Source organism: Aythya fuligula, chromosome 1 (assembly GCF_009819795.1).
Source record: "Aythya fuligula isolate bAytFul2 chromosome 1, bAytFul2.pri, whole genome shotgun sequence".
Lineage (NCBI taxonomy): Eukaryota > Metazoa > Chordata > Aves > Anseriformes > Anatidae > Aythya > Aythya fuligula.
In genome coordinates this window covers 7175569-7197717 of record NC_045559.1, presented here as the reverse complement: position 1 = coordinate 7197717, position 22149 = coordinate 7175569, and the positions used below count along the sequence as shown (strand labels likewise).

Below are 22149 nucleotides of genomic sequence, written 5' to 3'. Positions count from 1 at the left end.
AGAAAAAAAATGTGAGTCTGATTGCCAGATGATCCTGAAGAGGAATCTTTTTTGGTCACACTGAAGACTGTGAATAACACACTGGTGGGATAAACATAAGGTCCCATCTTGCAGTGAACTGGGACTTACAGCCCACTGAAATGAGGACAAATCAGTGAAAAGGGATTGCAAATATTGCCTGTGCATCGTGGAATCTGAGATGACATAACACAACCCTTGCTAAAGAGGAAGTTTAAAATCCCGCCTTATCTTTTCCCAGAACCTTAATGAACTCACAAAATCCTGACATGCGTCTGACCACAGAAGCGCAAGCACAATCTTGCTTCGTCTTTCAGTTCCATCCAATTTTAAATAACTCAGTTATCAGCAGGTGGGGAGCACTGCAGTACACGTGGTTCTTTTCCTTTTCTGTGTGGTTTTCTATGCACACGCTCAGCCCAGAAGAGCTGGACCGAATCTGTGCTGCTCAGATCTATGATAAACCACAGCTTCCGTTGCTTTTGCTAGGAGGAAAAATGTTTTAAGCTTCTCAGAATAACTTGGATGTGATAAAAACACACCCACAATGTGTATGGTCAGACTACCAACCTCACTACAGAAAGGAATCAGTTGGATGGCTGAGGTAAAAGGACTGAGAGGACTTTTTATTTTCATTTATCTCTTTCCAGACCTGAAGTAGAAATAGCCAGTGGAAAGCATCCATCTTTGTTGCCCCTTGTAAAAGGAATGGTTTAGTTTATCAAAGTGCATTGCCCTGAGAGCACAGAAGATACCACAACACATGCTATTAACTGCTTCCTCCATGCTGGTGTGTTAGCCATCACCACCACCATTAAAAGTTAGCTTTTATTGCTTTTCACCTGTGCATCTCAAAGGTTTTTAGTGAAAAGGGGAATTCTTATGGCCAAGGCAAGCAGAGAAGTGCTGTTGTAATAACAACTTGCTGACAATGCCAGGGATCTTAACTTATAAACAGGGTCTGGAGGCGAAGCAATCTGCCACATTAATGGGGTTTAAAGCCTCTTCTTGGAGGAAGGATGAAGAATCCTCTCCTGAGGTTCAGATCAGATATCAGGAGACATTTCATCACTGAGAGGGTGTCAGGGACTGGGACAGGCTCCCCAGGGCAGTGGTCGTGGCACTGAGCCTGCTGGAGTTCAAGGAGCATTTGGACACTGCTCCCAGACACATGGGCTGATTTTTGGGCGGTCCTGTGTAGAGCCAGGAGTGGGACTGGACGATCCTTGTGGATCCCTTCCAACTCCAGATGTTCTATAATTCTGTTCCACGACCACATTGTAGGAGCAGACTTAGCATCTCCAGGGATGTCTGTCCAGTGCCTCCCCTGTAACATGTACTGACAGAGCTTTACGTGCTGGGTGAGATCCAGGAGCTACCGGAGTCACCGTGAGGTCACTGCGGTCAAGACTTGCCCACTGAGACTTGTGCTCGTTCATATCAGGAGTACAAAATCTGAGAGGAACCTGGGGCCAGCAAGAGGAACTGCAGCTGGAGACATATGGGCTGGCTGCTCGCAGGACTGACGCTGGCTTCAACGCCTGCAGTTAGCTGCTGCTGAAATGTTGTTGGGGATGGAACTGGCTGCTCCTTGAGACAGGGGAGCACTGCAGCTGGGAATGCCTCGCTGCTGAGATTCAGAGACAGCAGCTCGTTCGTGGCAGCGCGTGTTGCGCGAAGGCTGAACTCCTGAACTCCCGCTTTTTGGAGAAAAAAAAAAAAAAAAGTTCATTCAGCAGAGTTACATGCTTGGAATGCAGACTGCAGATTTCCACACCTGTGCTGTCTGCTGCCACCACCCGATTTATGACCTGTGCAACTGCGAGTTTCTCTTTGGCCTGGATCTAGAAAAGAACTGCTGAAAAGCCCCAGTGGCTGTTTGGGAGACCTGGAGAGCACACAGCCTGCACCACCCTGATCTATCTTGAATTAAGATACCACAGCAGCCCTGACAGATCAGTTTGGCCTCTACAGTGCACAGTTTGACTAAGTATTTTTCCATCTCGTACATGTGTTTCATTTCAGAACTGAATCCATCAGAAACCCTGAGATCCTGAACGTTTTTAGGTGACCTCAGCCGAGCAGTTCGCAGTGCTGGGTGTAAGTGGCCTGGCCTAGCTCCGGGTTTCAGCAGGTTTGTGCAGAGGGAGCATCTCTGAGTTGATAAAGATTGAGGCAGAACTTGAGCTGAGCAAGGTTTTAAAGTAAAAAGTTATTCTCCTTGAGAAGTTTCCAGTCCTCTGCAGTGACAGAGAAAGGTTTTCACTTTATTTAAGACTCCCCAAATGCTTCAGCTAACAAGACTGAAGCATTTTTACATTTAATCGGGTACATATCACTTCGTTTAGGACTATCAGGTATCCCCCTTCGGCTGATTCTCAGCTCAAACAATACCTGTAAGATTTGCTCTGTGCTTTTTGTTATTAGTTATAAAAACTTGGACTTCAAGGCCACGGGATCACCTGTGTAAAGCTCCTGAATTGGTATCCTGCAAACTGATATAGAGGCTGTTAACCCAAGCTACTATTGTCTGTCATTGGGAGGCCGAGTCACACTTGGTTGGTGGACAAAAGGCAGTTTCAAGTTTCATTTCTTTAGAGGAATGTAAATCCTAAAGGTGTGACCCTCTTCAGGCCTACAAAGAGGAAGGAAACTGGTGCTCTGGCTTATTTGGGAATGGGGCATGGCATATTGCTGTTGAGATTTCCCCCCGTGATTAATCCTACCGGCTTCAGAAGCCAGTCTGATGTTGACCAAAACCTTTGGGAAACCCATGCCAACATTGGTCTTAAAAGTTGAGGATCTAGCTTAGAAAAGCTGGGGATCTAAATCAAAGAAAATCCTGAAATATTGCAGCTAGCTCTTCAGGCAGGCCCTCATTGCTGCATTTCCTCCAGTTAAATAATGTTCAACATTTCAATTCAGCTCCAAGTCATCTCCCAGCAAACTAGGAAATAACGAGGGCAGAAAGGACCTGTTTTCGAGGCCCACTCTCCAGCCAGCCAGCCCGATTTCTGGATGGCTAACTAGCATTCAGGATCACACGCAGATGGCTTTCCCGGTTCACTTTTCATATTGCTATTCAGTCTTTTTAATAATTTCCACCATCGTGCAGGATTGAAGTGGTCTGGAGGACACGGAGAAAGCGTGGTTGGAGCTTTTTACCCTTTACATTAACAAATCTGCATTAAAAGCACCCTTCCATATATACCAGCCCTGGGGGTGGACACCTCAGAAAACAAATGCAACACAAGTGACAGGGTTAAACACTTTCTAAAGACAGTCATAAAATAAACACACTGAGATATTTCACTGGAAGAGTGGGAAAGGCAGTAAGTAGGAAACCATTTGTAATTCCACCGGGAACACTTTAGAAATGAAGGACTTTGGTGTTTTCAAAGGAGCCAAAGGGAAAGTGACCCCCTGGCCACCGGTTAAACACAACATTAGTCCTTAGTTTTTTCCTTCGGTTTGATTTGCCATCCTTTGGGGAGCCTAAATTCTTTTGGCTGGAGACAACTCTTGCCAGAAGCCTCGGTGAATATATGGAGCAGGGCACGAAATGCCTTTTTGTTCCCGGAAGTGATTACCTGAAACGCGTTTGACCCTTTGAAGTGGTGAGGCACCTTTATGGCGTTTTCTATCAGAAATACCGATCCCATCTGACAGCATCACTAAGTGTGTCTTTTCATCTGATTTTTTGAAGACTTATTTTTATTGCTGTGCAAGCTTTGCTCCTCCCTGGCAGAGAAGAGGGAGCTGAGTGGTGTTAGCCCTTGCTTTCACAGGAGCCTGCGCTGGTTCAGGCTTTTTCCCAGCCTCTCCGAGATAGTTCGTCACCGCTAATCGTCCTACTTGACAGTTGTCTGGGCTCAGAAAGCCCCTGTTTGGAAATTCCTCCCTGTCTTCCCAGAAAAGTCTTGGAAGTTTCTCAACTTCCTTCTGTGAGAAACCAGCCTCAGAAAGTCTTCACTTGAGGGTGGGGACCGCTGCTTGTGCTCCAGTTGTTCTGGCTTTTTTTTTTTTTTCTGTATTTTTTTTTTCTTCCAGTTTCTTTCATAACATCAAAAAAAAAATCGATAGGAGCTGAGTATGTACACGCCATGGGGATGTCTCTGAGCAGATCCTGCGAACTCTGTAAACAGCAGCAGCTTGTTTTCTGGGCTGTCAACCACGGAGCAGAGTGGCCAGATCAGCAGATAACGTGGAGCAGAGCAGCTTCGTGTTCAGACTTGTGCAGATATTTACCTGCCGTGGAAGGAAACATCGGAGTGGTTTTTGAGCGTTTGCACGTACAAAGGAGGATCTGATGATCAACTGACCGTGAGATTTAGGCAGGAGTGGGTCTTCAGACACTGCAAAATTCGAGTCTGATTGATACTTGGGCATCTCTGTCGTAGATTTGTCTTGGACTGGAAGGTCTGGTCCTGCTTTAAAACCACTGAATTGCTTGTCAGGGAGCTCCCATGATAACCAATGCTTGTAGGCATCCCCAAAATAGCGAATCCGGGATTTATGTTAGTGCTTTACCCTATGGCTCAACCTAGCAATTAACCTGCAAACTCCGGTTAAGGCAGCCCCACCGAGGTCTCAGGCAGAGCCTGCTGCTGGGCTGTGCCAATGGAGAAATGCTGCGGGAAGGAATTTACAGCCGAGGCAGCGCCGTAGCTCTGCGAGCCATCACAGCCTGGCCCAGGGACCAGAACAAAGCTCAGGACGATGTCCCGGGACTCTTGGAGTCTCTAATGGGGCAGGATGCAAGAAGGTAGAAAAAAAAAAAAAAACCTGCTATTGAGAAGTTAGCCAATAAATATTAGTTCTTGGGCAATCCTCAGTGTCCTGCCTGTCCCTCTTGGTTTCCATTTCTAAGATTTTAAAAGCAGCAACAGCACTGCTTTCCTTCCCAGGACTTTGAGGGACTTTTTGTCGTGTGTTCACAATACCGTGTGTGTTTGTAAGTGGGAAGGGAGGCATCTTGGACCTCTAGGAGAAAACCCCATGGTTTAATTTCATCTGTGGGGATCTGCCCACCATGAAATCTGCCTCGCCACACCGTGAGCTTTCCCAGCTCATGGAGTTATTTCATGCAGTTATGCTGCTCCAGCTGGCTGGAGCCATCACTGGAGATTGCACGGAGAAGAACGAAGGGTTTTGCGGAGCAGGACATAAATTCAAGCTGGAACCTCATCAGTGAAGACATTGTGCAAAGGCCAGTTCCCTGGGGCAAGAGGCTAAGAGCAACCTTTGATGCTAATAAAGCAAATCATTACTTTTTGCAGCAGGTTGTAGGCATTAAAGAAAGGTGCTTTTCTGCAGCTGAAAGCATCTCTTTTTTTTTTTTTTTTTTCTCTTCCCCTTATTCTTTTCTCTATGTGAACGTGTTGAACCCTGCTCAACGCATTGTGACATGGTGACTAGTGAGCCCAGAGCTTCAGCTTAACCATCTGGGACAGCTTCTCTCCAATTCTGATAATAGAGGGAAAAGTTAACTGGTCTGCCATAAAACAAATAAAGAGAGAAGAGAAAGGAAACCCCATTGCTTTTTGTTAAGGAGGAACAGATGTAGAGCTGCAGCAGCCTGCCAGCTAGGTCAGGTCATATCAAATATTGTGGTTGTTTTCTTGTAGCCTGATCCTCCTTTTGAACTCTCTTTCAGCAATGAAGTTGTAAGGAATGAATTAAAGAAGCTGCCAGCCCTTCCAACACCGGCGCTGAAGGAGCATCCTTCCCTTGCTTACTGGTAACGTATCACTCTGTTTTGTTTAACATATCACTGCTTTGGAGTGTCTCATCCAGGGCCTGGCTACAGCAATTAGTGATCTGAGGGTGAAGCAGGGATGCAGGGATTCCCATCTCCTAGCTCTGGCTCTGCCACCAACTCACCGTGTGATTCAGCCCACGTCAATCTATCACCCTGAGCCTCGGTTTCCCCATGTGCCAAATGTCTGCCCTAATGCCTGGCCAGAAGATTCACCGTAAGCATGCAAAAGGAAAGCAGGGGACCTAATGTGCCGTTCCCTTTTCCTGCACTTTATATCTGTCCAAAGAAAGCGTGACCATAGCTTGTCATGTCAATGTTTTGCTCTGCTCTTTATTGGTTTTGAGTGACTGAGCTTCATCTTGCAAGCCCTTTCTGTGTGGCACAGCTGAACGAAAAGGAAATTATTCCTCCTCTTAGTGACCTAGGTGATGGTCAGAGGTAGAGCCTTGTAACTTTAGTTTTTATTGCACTGAGAATAGAATGCAGGGTAGGAGAAAGGCCATAATTAAGTTTGGTGTGCCCCACAGATAGCTTCTGTACCACCCCGCCCAGCCCTTTTATCTGTGCAAATAGGAAAGAATTTGGGGAAACACTCTTCATTAAGAGGGAGATGCTTTCACTTGATTTTTCTGTTTGTTCCCCTTTCATGTTTGTCTTTAAAGCATTAGGCTCTGAGCCTGAGGGTGGGAGTGAACTTCTTTATCAGCTCCTCTTTTAATTCCTGCATCTTGGTAATCTGAGGATGGCAGGGGAAGAGTTCAGTTCTTACTTTGCCAGGAAGTCCGTTCACTTTTCATAGCATGGCTACAACAGCAGACAGCTGTACCTAGTGTCAGGCCACAGACAAACCAGTCTGTGAGGTCCCAATCATCTTCTGAGCACATCAGGAGACAGCCAGAGTCCCAGGCTGAGGTTAGGGACATTTATACAAAAGATGTGGATCACCACAGTCTGGAGGCAGAATGATCTCCCTCTTTCGAGCATCTCCTTCATTTTTTCACTAATAATACTTCCTGAATCACAAACAAATTAAAAACCAGTCCATTTCCAGCCACATCTGTGGCCTGGTCTGACTGACAGGCAGGTAGCTCAAGCTAAAAGCCACCACCAGAGGAGCCATGGACAGGGAAGAAGGCAAATCAGACTCTCCAGCACTGACACAGAGTGAGGTCTTAATAAAGTGCCCACAGAGGCTTTATTTAGGCTGCCTGTGATAACATCTGTATACAGGAAAGCAGCAAAAACCCAGGCAGCCTGTGAGGCTCCGTCTGCCCATCAGGACGTGTCTGCCCCCGCTGTCAGCAGGAGTTAGTCAGAACATTTACGTTAGAGGCTTCTGCTGGGAAATCCCAGCGAGGTCTGGGACTGCCTCCATCCCCTCCTTCGGTTTGGGCAACCTGGAGCAAGAAGAGCCATGTGAAAGCCTCATGCTCAGCATGTGAGTATTCGTGGTTATACACGGGCTACAGCACTTCTAGCAGCTTAATTCTGGGGGAGTTCCCCTGTGACTCAGAGCAGGTCGCAGGTTGGGAAGCTGGCTGTCTCCAAGGGGGTAATAAAACCAGTGGCTACAGTCCTGTGACTCCCTTGTGATTTCACTTCAGTGGCCAGGTCGCAGGGAGCTGTTATGTGCCAGTAGCTCATTATTTTTTAATGGGGGCTTTTTCATAAACACCCTCCTGAAATGCTGAATGCTCTCAAGAAGAGACTGCTGGTGAACCAGACAAAAAGCTCAAACTTCAGTGATCTAAGAGGACAACGTTTTAAAAAACGTAGTTACCCTATCCCTTCTCTTTTGCATCTCACACAGATTGCATACCAGATACAGATTTTATCCTGTCCCTTTCTATATGCAGTTTTATGCTCCAGTTCTTCAGTATTAGGACAAAGCAATAGCAAGTGAATTTCCAGCTCCAGAAAGGAGCATTTAAAATGTCAAGGGTTGGACAACTGATTGTTCTAGTTTAAAACAAACCTACCAAAGAACCCTGTACTGTATTTACAACTGCATCAAAAAATTGTCTGAAATGGACCAAGAAGTGATAATACAGATGTTCAGGTAGATACTGCAATACTTTCAGCAAGTTACTGGCCTAGAACTGCAAGAAATAATGTCATTTCTGTCACACCATGAAAAAGCATCACCTGTTGCTCCTATCGAGTGTAATAAGAGCAGCAGGATGAGTCCTGGACTCTTCACTGCAGTGAGGTCTGGAGGAAGACAGCCTGTGGCCCCCAGCTCCTCCCTCCTGGAGTCTGCAGGTTACACACCCTTGCTGCAGGCCTCACCACTGTAACCTCTCCTTGGGGATTTGCAGACATCACAACAAAGATGAAGGCTGTAATTTGTGTGGCACGGAGTTGCTGTTTCCAGCTCTCTGTAGATTAAGACGAATCAGTTCCACAGCTTGTTCTCAAGCGTCTCCATAGCATCGCTGATTGAAGCAAGAAGGGTGGTTTCTTTTTTTTTGTTGTTGTTTTACTTTTAAATGAAAGCTGAGCTTCTGGTCCTCCCACACAGTCCAGGAACTGAGGCCCTGAGTTTTGATTTCTCTTGCCCATGCGTGGAAAGAGCTCACAGGATTTATTATTTTAGATGCAAAACTAGTCACGGTGAGACTGGAGAGAATGTTTAGAAAGTGTGTTAGCTCCCAGTGCTCCTTTGCAGCCATTTTCATTGCATTTTATCTCAATCCAGATCCTCCCCAGCAAGCCAGCTCAGTACCAAACTGCCAGTAAGAACACAAGAGCAGAGATGATGGCACAAAAGTGGATGCTAGAAGTGGATTTTCAACTAAGCAGGGGGAAGCCAGACTTCTGGCTCCCAACAGACTGAGTGCAAACTTGTTTTTAGCAACCATCAGCATTCCCAAAAAATCTAACACTGAAAATATCAACTGGAAATCATGAGTTCCTCTTGTACAATACAGACCCCAGGCTCTGATCATCCTCTTGGTCCCACTGGCCCAAGAAATGCTCTGCTGGGTTCAGTGGGGCCGTATCTGACTGCACAAATCATTGCAAACAGAGATATTGTAAGTAAGTTTGAGAATATCATCAAAATGGACAAATCAGGTTGCAGACAGAGTAACAGTAAGGTACAGCAATGTTTAAAATAAACAGCTCAATGTGCTGAGGAGAGAGGGGAGAAGCGAATACCTTTGAAAAACTGGATCTGGTGATAAGAAACTCTGGCCCTGCATTTGCTTGCAGATTTCCTGCTGCCCAGTTCTGTAGGCTGCTGGGACAGAAGGGATTTGTTGGTAGTTCTAAATATCTTTATCAGAGTTATCTGCTGCAGGATATCATCCAAGTATTAATTTTCGGAGCTCGGGGGGGAACGTTTTATGAGCTGACAAGCAGACAGTAGTGCTCCCGCCTCCCCCATGCCTCCACATGAGCTCTGAATGAGTTTCTGTGTCTCTGGCACAGCAACCAGCCAGAGCTGGGCAGGAGGAGATATCAGCTGGTGGTCCAGGCAGCCTCCCAGCTCTCTCCCAGCTGTCAATAGCAGCACGGCAGCTGCTTGGAGATGAGCAGCTGAAACGATAGAGGAGAAGGTCTTATAAGCTCTGTTAATGCTCTGTTCTGACCCGTGAATGACTTTGCTTGTTTTCCCTGGCACATGCTGGGTTTGCCCCTCCACCCCAGAGCTGGAGGCAGAAAGTGACCTCCGGACTGCACGATCGTCCTTGCACAGGGCTGCGGGGATGAAAAAGGAGCCCAAGGAACTATCTGAGGAGCGTCTGGCGGGCAGCTAGGGTGGGATTCATCTGAGCACGAACATTTCTTCGGTGCAGACGTCTCCAGCTCAACAATGGGCCCTTTACTGTCAGTGGGGAGAAGTGATGATAATAATAACCCCCTCCCATCCAAACAGACTGTGTGAATTGTGCTCTGGAGCACCCCATTCTTTCTTCCCAATGGGACTAACTCAGTGCTATAGAAAGGTGAGAGGCAGTATATCCCCATATTCATGCCCCAGTTGATAGTTCAGGCTTTATTTTATTTATTTATTCATTTATTGTCCAGAAGAAAGTAGAAATGAGAATAATGCTCATCTGGCATTTAGCACCTGTAGACCTCAAAACATTATGCAGCAGAAAGGAACATCATCAGTATCCCAACAGGGCAGTGGAGGCACAGGGAGTGTTGCCTGTATTTCTGTAGGGAAACAGAAGAGTCTGGACTATCCCACGTCTTTTGGTATGGTTTGAGAACATAATTCTGCTCAGGGAGCTGCTCAGGAGGGCTCCCTGACATCCAGTCTATCCTTTTGAAGGAAATGGGCCATTAATTGACGTCCCTATACTTCTGTCCTGGTTTCAGTTAGCACAGAATTAATTTTCTTCCTAGTAGCTGGTGGAATGCTGTGTTTTGGCTTAGAATGAGAAGAGTGCTGATAACACCCCGATGCTTTAATTGTTGCAGAGCAGTGCTTATACTAAGCCAAGGACATCTCAGCCTTTGCTCTGTCCTGCCAACGGGCAGGCTGGGGGGTGCAGTAAGAGCTGGGAGGGGACAGACCCAGGACAGGTGACCCAAACTAGCCAAAGGGGTATTCCATACCATCTGACGTCATGCTAAACAATATATAGGGGTGGCTAGCCGGGGGGAGGGGGCCGGACTGCTCGGGGTTAGGCTGGGCATCGGTCAGCGGGTGGTGAGCAATTGCATTGTGCATCACTTGTTTGTACATACTATTATTACTTTCGTATTATCACCATTGTATCATCATTATTATTATTATTATTATTATTTTCCTGTCTTATTAAACTGTCTTTATCTCAACTCACGGGCTTCACTTTCCATTTCTCTCCCCCGTCCCAGAGAGGGAGGGGGGAGGGTGAGCGAACGGCTGCGTGGTGTTTAGCTGCCAGCCGGGTTAAACCACGACAGTCTTTTTGGCGCCCAACGTGGGGCTCGAAAGGTTGAGATAACGGCAGATCTGACCAGAGTGTGTTAAACTAAAATTGGTATAAGTATTAGACCTGCTTAATAGTCACTTGTCATAATGATGATTGCTTTAATCTCAACTGTGCTGCGCCTGTTTTCCAAATTGAGTATTATAGCACGTTATTTTCCGTATGTGCTCTCTGTCATGTTGTTTATCCTCTCCGGGCCCTGGTTTCAGACCATTATGGTACTGTGTGTTGTATCAGTGGCTTATGAGATGATGAAATATCTGGCCATGACTCTAACCTGGTATTTGTACTCAGTAACATCTTCGATTCTATACTTTGGAAACTGTATTTTGGAAACTATTAGCAATTGTATCTGTTGCCTTTTTTCATTAGGGAGTCAATCTGTGGAGGGGAAAGGGGAAGATAATTTTTCTTACTTGATCACTCTCCCTTTCTCCTTCACCACCCCTGTACCCTCCTTGATCACTCTCCCTTCCTCCTTCACCACCCTCTTATCCTCCGAGTTTATTACAATAGCTCTCCAAGATATTGAATATCCTTGGGATACTCAGACCAGCATAGTCCTGTTGTTCTGCCTCCTGAATGCACTTCAGGTTCTGCTTAAAGTTAAACAACTACTTAGGAAGCTCATCCGGAGATCTGCCCGGAGGCAGTATAGTTGTGGGTGGCAGGGAGTATGGGAGGATATGGGCAGGCATCTAGACCAGTTGGCACCCCCAGTGTTTTGGAAATTCACCCCTGAACAAGTGCAAAATCCTCAAAAACTGGCAGAATGCTTGAATAAAAGGTGTCGCGATTCGGGAAGTTCCAAAGTAACACAAATCATTGTAACATGCTGGGGCCTGGCTTACGCCTATCGAGCTGCCATGGATACTGCTATCAACTTAGTGACAGACCCTGCGGCCACTCCAAGTCCCGTGACAGATCCAACGGCCACTGTGACCCCTACGGTGGACTCTGCAGCCGCTCCAGTCCCAGCTTCTGCAGATGCTCCAGTCCCAGCTTCTGCAGATGCTCCAGTCCCAGCTCCTGCAGCCACTCCAGTCCCAGCTCCTGCAGCCACTCCAGTCCCAGCTCCTGCAGCCACTCCAGTCCCAGCTCCTGCAGCCGCTCCAGTCCCAGCTCCTGCAACTGCTCCAGTCCCAGCTCCTGAAGCTGCTCCAGCTCCAGCTCCTGAAGCCGCTCCAGCTCCAGCTCCTGCAGCTGCTCCAGTCCCAGTTCCTGCAGTCGCTCCAGTTCCAGCTCCGGCCGCTACTCCAGTCCCAGTTCCTGCAACTGCTCCAGTCCCAGCTCCTGAAGTCGCTCCAGCTCCAGCTCCTGAAGCCGCTCCAGCTCCAGCTCCTACTGCTGCTCCAGTCCCAGCTCCTGCAACTGCTCCAGCTCCAACTCCAGCTCCTGTAGCCGCTACAGCTCCGGTTCCTGCAACTGCTCCAGCTCCTGTAGCCGCTCCAGCTCCTGTGGCCGTGTCAGAGAAACGAGCTGTAGCAGTGCAAGTTGACCCTGCAGAGGGCATTCCAACCCCTGTGGCAGACCCTGTAACAAAGTCAGAGAAACGAGCAGTAGCAGTGCAAGCTGCCCCTGTAGAGAAGGTGAAAATATGGTATAGAAATTCAAGTCGTTTAGAACGCAGAGAGTCTTCTGCCAATCCAGGTAAGGCTTCTGCCAAAACTAAGTATAGAGATGACGAAGATGATGACGACGCTGGGCCGTCAAGGATTCAGGAGGAGGAAGATGAGGATGCCGAAAGAGCAACAGTAACTACCCGAAGCCTAAACGAGCGCGAGCTACGAGATGTGCGAAAAGATTTTGGTCGCTGTATAGGTGAGCAGCTTGTCACCTGGCTGCTCCGGTGCTGGGACTCTGGAGCCAATTGTGTGGAATTAGACGGCAGGGAAGCCAAGCGGCTGGGATCCCTTGCTCGAGACGCCGGCATTGACAAAGCAATTGCAGATGGAGCACGACCCACCAGCCTCTGGAGGCGTCTCCTCTCAGCTGTGAGGGAAAGGTATCCCTTCAAGGAAGATATTTTATGTCTACCAGGCAAGTGGACCACTATGGAGAAGGGAATCCAGTACCTGAGGGAATTAGCCGTACGGGAAGTGATTTATGAGGATCCAGACCTCAAACAAACATCCACAGATCCAGATGAAGTCAAGTGTACACGACCCATGTGGCGGAAGTTTGTACGGAGTGCACCATCATCATATGCCAGCTCATTGGCAATAATGGCCTGGAAAGAGGATGAGGAACCCACAGTGGGTGAAGCGGCTAAACAACTCCGGCAGTACGAAGAAAGTCTCTCCTCTTCCTTACAGGCCTGCGTCTCAGCTGTGGAGAAACTTTCTGAAAAGGTTCACCAACTTGAAGAGAATCTATTGTCCTCCCCACCTGAACCAACCAGTGCCCACCGACCAAAGGAGAACACTTGGGAGAAACTTTCTGAAAAGGTTCACCAACTTGAAGAGAGATTATTCTCCTTCGCACCTGTACAAAGCAGTGTCTCAGCTGTCAGGGGTAGGCGTTCACCCACACAAGGAAGACGATATGGTGGGTACTCACCCCGTGCCACCCTGTGGTTTTACTTACGAGACCATGGAGAGGACATGAGAAAGTGGGATGGAAAATCTACCGCGACCCTAGAGGCACGGGTACGTGAGTTGCAAAAGAAAACAATCAGGAAAAAGGGATTCTCCGAAAAGTTTGCTGCTCCAACTTCCAGCAGACAGTCCTTCAAACACAGAAACGAGGAAGATTCTGACCAGGATTAGGGGGGCCCTGCCTCCAGCCAGGGGGAGGAAAGGGACAATCGAGTTTATTGGACTGTGTGGATTCGATGGCCTGGCACATCACGCGCACAGAAGTATAAGGCTTTAGTAGACACCGGTGCACAATGTACTATAATGCCATCGAGCTATAAAGGACCAGAGCCCATCTATATTTGTGGAGTGACAGGGGGATCTCAGCAGTTGACTGTATTGGAGGCTGAAGTGAGTCTGACTGGGAATGAGTGGGAAAAGCACCGCATTGTGACTGGTCCGGATGCTCCATGTATCCTTGGCATAGACTATCTTAGAAGAGGATACTGCAAGGACCCAAAAGGGTTCCGGTGGGCTTTTGGTATTGCTGCCTTAGAGACAGAGGGCATTAAACAATTATCTACCTTGCCTGGTCTCTCAGAGGACCCTTCTGTTGTGGGGTTGCTGAGGGTCGAAGAACAGCAAGTGCCAATTGCTACCACAACTGTGCACCGGCGGCAATATCGCACCAACCGAGACTCCCTGATTCCCATCCATAAGCTAATTCGTCAATTGGAGAGCCAAGGAGTGATCAGCAAGACTCATTCACCTTTCAATAGTCCCATATGGCCAGTGCGAAAGTCTAATGGCGAGTGGAGACTAACAGTGGACTATCGCGGCCTGAACGAAGTCACGCCACCACTGAGTGCTGCAGTGCCGGACATGCTGGAACTTCAGTATGAACTTGAATCGAAGGCAGCCAAGTGGTACGCCACAATTGATATCGCTAATGCATTTTTCTCCATCCCTCTAGCAGCAGAGTGCAGGCCACAATTTGCCTTCACTTGGAGGGGAGTCCAATATACCTGGAATAGGCTGCCCCAGGGGTGGAAACACAGCCCTACCATTTGCCATGGGCTGATCCAGTCTGCACTAGAGCAGGGGGAAGCTCCTGAACACCTGCAGTACATCGATGACATTATTGTGTGGGGTGACACAGCAGAGGAAGTTTTCGAGAAAGGGAAGAAAATAGTCCAAATCCTTCTGAAAGCCGGTTTTGCCATAAAACAAAATAAAGTCAAAGGACCTGCACGGGAGATCCAGTTTTTAGGAATAAAATGGCAAGATGGACGTCGTCAAATCCCAATGGATGTGATCAACAAAATAACAGCTATGTCTCCACCAACTAACAAAAAAGAAACACAGACTTTCCTAGGTGTTGTGGGGTTTTGGAGAATGCACATCCCAAATTACAGTCTGATTGTAAACCCACTCTACCAAGTAACTCGTAAGAAGAATGAGTTTGAATGGGGCCCTGAACAACGACAAGCCTTTGAACAAATCAAGCAGGAAATAGTCCATGCAGTAGCCCTTGGGCCAGTTCGAACAGGACCAGATGTAAAGAATGTGCTCTACACTGCAGCCGGGGAGAACGGCCCCACCTGGAGCCTCTGGCAGAAAGAACCTGGGGAAACTCGAGGTCGGCCTCTGGGGTTTTGGAGTCGGGGATACAGAGGATCTGAGGCCCGCTATACTCCAACTGAAAAGGAGATATTGGCAGCATATGAAGGAGTTCGATCTGCTTCGGAGGTGGTCGGTACTGAAGCGCAGCTCCTCCTAGCACCCCGATTACCGGTACTAGGCTGGATGTTCAAGGGAAGGGTCCCCTCTACGCATCATGCAACTGATGCTACATGGAGCAAGTGGGTTGCACTGATTACTCAGCGGGCTCGAATAGGAAACCCCAGTCGCCCAGGAATATTGGAAGTGATCATGGACTGGCCAGAAGGCAAATACTTTGGGATATCATCAGAGGAGGAGGTGGGTCGTGCTGAAGAAGCCCCACTGTACAACCAGTTGCCAGAGAATGAAAAGAAATATGCCCTGTTCACTGATGGGTCCTGTCGTATTGTGGGGAAGCATCGGAGATGGAAGGCTGCTGTATGGAGTCCTACGCGACGAGTTGCAGAAGCTGCTGAGGGAGAAGGTGAATCGAGTCAGTTTGCAGAAGTGAAAGCCATTCAGCTGGCTTTAGACATTGCTGAACGAGAAAAATGGCCAGTTCTCTATCTCTACACCGATTCATGGATGGTAGCAAATGCCCTGTGGGGATGGTTACAGCAATGGAAGCAAAACAACTGGCAGCGTAGGGGCAAACCTATCTGGGCTGCTGCATTGTGGCAAGATATTGCTGCTCGGGTAGAGAACTTGGCTGTGAAAGTACGCCACGTAGATGCTCATGTGCCCAAGAATCGGGCTACTGAAGAACATCAAAACAACCAGCAGGTGGATCAGGCTGCTAAGATTGAAGTAGCTCAGGTGGACCTGGATTGGCAGCATAAAGGTGAATTATTTATAGCCCGATGGGCCCATGACACCTCAGGCCATCAAGGTAGAGATGCAACATACAGATGGGCTCGTGATCGAGGGGTGGACTTGACCATGGACGCTATAGCACAGGTTATTCATGACTGTGAAACATGTGCTGCAATCAAGCAAGCCAAACGGTCAAAGCCTCTTTGGTATGGAGGACGATGGCTGAAATATAAATATGGAGAGGCCTGGCAGATTGATTACATCACACTCCCTCAAACTCGCAATGGCAAGCGCCACGTACTTACAATGGTGGAAGCAACCACCGGATGGCTGGAAACATATCCTGTGCCTCATGCTACCGCCCGGAACACCATCCTGGGCCTTGAAAAGCAAGTCCTATGGCGACATGGCACCCCAGAAAGAATAGAATCAGACAATGGGACTCACTTCCGAAACAACCTTATAGACACTTGGGCCAAAGAACATGGTATTGAATGGGTGTATCACATCCCCTATCATGCACCAGCCTCCGGGAAAGTTGAACGATACAATGGCCTGTTAAAGACTACCTTGAAAGCAATGGGCGCTGGGACGTTCAAAAACTGGGATACGCATTTGGCAAAGGCCACCTGGTTAGTCAATACTAGGGGATCTACCAACCGAGCTGGACCTGCCCAATCAAACCTGTTACGTACTGTAGATGGGGATAAAGTTCCTGTAGTGCATGTAAAAAATATGCTGGGTAAAACAGTCTGGGCTACTCCTGCCTCAGGAAAAGGCAAACCTATTCGTGGAATTGTTTTCGCTCAGGGACCTGGATATACTTGGTGGGTAATGCAAAAGAACGGAGAGGTCCGGTGTGTACCTCAAGGAGATTTAATACTGGGTGAGAATAGCCCATGAACTGAATTGCACCATGTTAAATAGTATATTATACTGTATATTATCACTACCATGATTACTATAGGTGACTAATTAGAATGTATGGAAAAGAGTGTAACCTGAGCATGACATAAATGGTATGGAATAAGGGGTGGATAGATGTCCTGGTTTCAGTTAGCACAGAATTAATTTTCTTCCTAGTAGCTGGTGGAATGCTGTGTTTTGGCTTAGAATGAGAAGAGTGCTGATAACACCCCGATGCTTTAATTGTTGCAGAGCAGTGCTTATACTAAGCCAAGGACATCTCAGCCTTTGCTCTGTCCTGCCAACGGGCAGGCTGGGGGGTGCAGTAAGAGCTGGGAGGGGACAGACCCAGGACAGGTGACCCAAACTAGCCAAAGGGGTATTCCATACCATCTGACGTCATGCTAAACAATATATAGGGGTGGCTAGCCGGGGGGAGGGGGCCGGACTGCTCGGGGTTAGGCTGGGCATCGGTCAGCGGGTGGTGAGCAATTGCATTGTGCATCACTTGTTTGTACATACTATTATTACTTTCGTATTATCACCATTGTATCATCATTATTATTATTATTATTATTATTTTCCTGTCTTATTAAACTGTCTTTATCTCAACTCACGGGCTTCACTTTCCATTTCTCTCCCCCGTCCCAGAGAGGGAGGGGGGAGGGTGAGCGAACGGCTGCGTGGTGTTTAGCTGCCAGCCGGGTTAAACCACGACAACTTCCAGAGGAGTATGGTTTAGGAACATATCCAGAACCTTAGAATAATCCTCTGTGAGAAAGCAGAGCCCACCCAGAATCACATGAGGTAACAGCAGGTGGGTGCCCCTCTCCTTTCCTTGAGCAGCACCGATATCAGAGCTCGACCTCTCTGATAAATTCCCAGAGCAGAAACCAAAGCTAAGAGCATTTTCTGCTGGAGAAACTCCACTGGTTTCTGAGAAGTCACTCCTGGTTTGTTCCTGTCTGAGACAGAGAGGAATTGCATCCCCATGTAATTGTGGGTTTACGAGGTAATTTCGAAGGGCTGTAAGCCCTCTCTGTCCATCTTTTTTATTAAAAATGATGGGGTTTGGAGATCTTCCAGTCCTGAACACTCATGTAATTCAGTTACTTCTCCAAAAGTAATCCTGTTTATGATAATCGTAGCAGGAGAGCTGGGCTCTGCCTTCATGTGCACGCCCAGAACATCTGTGGAACTTGCTCGGATCAGCGGGCTGGATATGGTTTCATAGCTGCTGAATTTCCTTACGGGTATTTTCTAAGCATTAAAATTATTCTGAGGGTCTACTCAGCAAAAACAGCTTCAGTTCTGCCTGGGGAAGGATCACCACATCGTGGAGAACCGTGTGGTTGCCCTTAAAGGTCCAGCAAGACCTAGGAAATGCAGGGAAGGAGCAATGCTCATTCTCATTGACCTAAACTACACGCAGCATGATGGCATTAGCTGGCCACCCAATGCCACTGGAAGCTTGTGCCCTGCAAGGTGGGGAGGGCAGAAAGGTGACATGTAGGCAGTTCAGGTTTCCTTCCTCTTGCCCTAGCAAGTTCTGTAATGTACCTCCGGGAGGCTCAACAGACTCCTTGTTCTTGAAGTGACAAGATGAGGAGCGAGAGATCGGGTTTAGGAATGAGGACTTGGGCATTCTGCCATGCCGATGGAGCAGAGCTGGTCCTGTGGGCATCACACTGCTGGAAATTAAAGATCCAAAGTCAGACTAGCCTGAAAGTACCAAACCTGTAGGCTGTCATGAGTTGCATGGCTGTAGATGAAGCAGAATGCTATTAAAATCAAAAGAGAGAGCCTTTGAAAGGAGGACGTTGGCTTATGCTTTGCCATGCTGTCACCTTGCTGACACATGATTGAAAGCATCCAATCGCTCCGGTTCTGGGCTCATTCACCAGAGAACAGGAATGAGATTCCTTAAAGGTGAGCGTAGAGATGTCTCTGTCATCTGGGGCATGCTGACCTGCTCTTGGGTCTTGCATCTCTACTGTGTAGAGGTGAATGTCTGCATTTATCAAACACACGTAGAACTGTTCTCTGCTGGCACAGAAAGCCCTCCTTCTGTGCCATGAAACTCTCTTAGTCTCCAAAGCAGCACTGGGAATGGGTCCTGACCCATGCTAACTGCCAGGACATGGCCAAGCGTTGCCTGAGGGAAAGCAAGTTAATATAACCAAGAAATATGCAAAGGCACATCGATACTTTAACAGTAAAGGGACCCAACTTTGAGTGGCTTGGACACATTCCCTGCCGCAGACGTTGCCTCCGTGTACATTGGGAATTTAACTCCTTGCTGAGGGAGATGTCTCACAGTACTGCCACTAGCTCTCCTGGAGATGGTTTTGTGTAGCTGCAGTGAGGACTAATCTGTGGAGTTTAGGGCTATTAGTGGCCACCAATTTCAGAAAGCTTTGCTCACTAAGAGAACTCGGTGGGCTTGGAAAGAAGTTGCACCAGCTAGGGTAAAGCTTGAGCAGCAAACATCTCTTTGCCATGCTCTACAACACTGTAGGCACCATTTGTAGATAAGGAGAGTAACGTGGAGAGGGAAAAGTATCTACAAATAGATAGCGTGTTTGTGAGTAAGTCATGATACTGCCTTTAAATGTAACATCTCATTTCTTCCTTTCCAGTGAGGACCGAGTCATTGAACATTACAAGAAACTAAACGGTCAGACAAGAGGTCAAGCAATTGTAAAGTAAGTGAAATAAAAGCAACTTCTGGTGACCTTTGTTTTATCAGGAAATGTATATACTGGCCTGTAAAACCAATATGTAACTATGCCTCAAATCTCATCTAATGCTTTATTTTTTAAGTAGTTACTTACTTCTTATTTAAGCACTTCAGATCATTCTCTCAGCTTCTCAGACACGTTCTTCTCTTATGTGTTGTTTTGCAGTTACATGAGCATTGTAGAATCCCTCCCAACATATGGAGTGCATTATTACGCAGTAAAGGTACGTGCTACAAATGAGGTTTATTTATTGAATTAAACTGACTGTGGAGAGGAAGGGGGAGAGGTGCAAATAACCATCCTGCTTTCAGAGTACAATGCCTATTGCTAAAGTCTTGTTTCGCTTCCTGTAGTAGGATAAACTTATTTCAAGTGAGTAGTGAATGTTTGGTAAATATAGCTCCCCAGAGGAAAATCCTGTTCTTCAAGATAAAACTCTCGCAGTCTTTCTGTTGTGCTAGAGATGTTCAGCTCACAGGCAGCAGCAAGCTCTGGTGATGCCAGTGAACCAGCACCAAAGGGACCAGCAGCCACTCTGCTGGCAGGCTCAGTGTTCCACTCCTTTTCGTAGTTCCACAAGGTCAGATTTTTCCTAACCCGCACATCCAAGAGCAACTAACTAGGGCCAGCCATAATCTGCAGACGCCAGCTCCCTTCACTTGAGATAGAAGATGGATACAGATGGAGTACACCCTTTTAATGCCAAAACACTAGAGCGTATTCTAGGGATGGTGTGTTGTACCCCTCCACACACAAAATCATTCTCTGCTTCTAACTGTGTGAATTTCGTGCAGCTATTCCTGAAATTCCTTATTTCTTTTGTTTAGTGATTTATCACCAAATTTTCCAGTCTCATACTACTATCACTGCTTCCCTGTCTGACCAGCTGTGAAGAGTTATTATTTTTCTTAAGTAGAGAAATCAATAAGAATATAGAGAAAGCTAGATCCACACCCTCCACAGCGTATTCCCCCATTTATCACCCCTGAAGTTTTGCTGTGCTTCATCATTATCTCTCTGCACGGATCATAGGGGCTTTGCATACATCTCCCACACGTGGGCTACCATAAAAACACAACGATCTGACAGTACCTGTCTCAGGGAGATGTGCTTTCCTGGTCTGTTCCTGCTAATGTGCAAGGAATTTTGTGAAACACGTTAGCCTCATCTTTTACCAGAGGCTAGGATCACTCCAATACCCTCTGCATCTCTTGGACTACTCCAGACCAAGCAAGATCGGATGGATCGGGCTGCATGTCCAAGCCTGCAAGCTCTTGAGAGCTGTTCCAGTGAACTCTCCATGATCAGTAAATGCCAGTGAGCATCAGTGAGGCAACAAATATTGCACATAATAGGTTTTGCTTCTGCTTGATGTGGGGGGTTTGGTTTAGCTGGGTTTTACCCTGCCTTTCTTTATCGCATTAACAGAACAGATGTAATTTCATTGAGGACTCCAGTTCAGTAAATTGCTAAGGGGCTAGTATCAGATATCAGCCATTACTCCACAAGGCCATTTTATTGCGCACTCAGACACAAAGCAGTTGGGTCCAAGCCTGTCAGACCTTATCACTTGGTAGCTCTCAGATCCCATTACTGCTTCATTTTCAAGATTAATGCTAAAATCCCTCCACATAATTCAAGTCAGCTGGCTGATTCTCTTTCCTTCCTCTCCGATCTCTGAGTGTTCAGACTGAATAATTTACATGGTAGAGAAAGAGGATGTACCACTGCACGAGGGACTAATGCCAAACCTCCCCTGGCAACATTTTGAGTAACTCGATCGCAGGTGATGCATTCTAAATGGTTTTCGATGTCATAGCTAAAAATGAAAAAGATCTCTCTTTAACACTGAGGAGCTTTGCGACTTGAGGTAATTCAGCCAGGGCCATTTAATGGCACCCATGACATTCAAGGACATTGCTTAGAAACAAATATTTACCTTGAAATACAACCCAGGAAATCTCCAGCATTTCCTCTTCCCATTCAGTTTAGCTCTATTTTTTTTTCTTTCAGGACAAGCAGGGAATTCCTTGGTGGTTAGGACTTAGCTACAAAGGAATTTTTCAATACGACTACCACGACAAAGTGAAACCAAGAAAGGTAAGTGTTTACTTTTCTGTTAAGGTCTGGGCTTGCCTCTCATGTTATAGCTTGAATTGAGGGTGTGATGTATGGCAAGTGCTGGCATTGATTCGTGTGATTTTGAAGGATGTGAAGTTTCTCCCAAACTTTGAATATCTGCAGAGAATCAACGGATAAAAGGAGCTCTTCACTCATTAAATGCTGTGGTATGGGGGGACAATAAGTGACATCGAATCCTGTGCCTTATGCTTCTTTCTAGTGTGGTTCGTAAGACAGAAATGGGAACAGTAGGACTGGTGCTCTAGGGTTCTGCAGACCTTTCAGCCCACTAACTGTGGTGGGACTGAAGGTGCTCAGCTGACCTAAGCACCTTCTAATAGCCTGTTGTCAAGCCATAAATAGTCTGAGAGAGGGAGAGGGGAGTTGAGACAGGAAAGCTTCTTCCATGTATTACAACAAGAAAAGATCTGGTTCTCCCCAGAGTAGCATTACATTTGACAAGCAATGCTTTTACCAGCTGAAGAGTTAATGTCAAGCTAATAGGGTAAGAAGACTTTCATCACGTGCCTAAAGAAAATGCATTAAAAGGTTTCTGTCCAGTATCCAATTTGTTTAGGAACTTTACTTTGAGACAGTTCACAAATCAAGGCAGAGCGCATGAAGAT

The 22149-nt window shown here is 47.0% G+C and overlaps 1 protein-coding gene across 6 annotated transcripts in view; it reads left to right on the top strand.

The window, feature by feature from the left end:
- Positions 1–22149, top strand: part of FRMD4A (FERM domain containing 4A) — a 267652-nt gene that overhangs the window by 199013 nt on the left and 46490 nt on the right. For all 6 annotated transcript variants that reach the window (XM_032183289.1, XM_032183296.1, XM_032183283.1 and 3 more), the window contains exons 8-11: positions 5675–5758; positions 19301–19366; positions 19568–19625; positions 21416–21502. In XM_032183289.1, coding sequence (XP_032039180.1) covers positions 5675–5758; positions 19301–19366; positions 19568–19625; positions 21416–21502 — 295 coding nt within the window. The remainder of the gene's footprint in view (positions 1–5674; positions 5759–19300; positions 19367–19567; positions 19626–21415; positions 21503–22149) is intronic.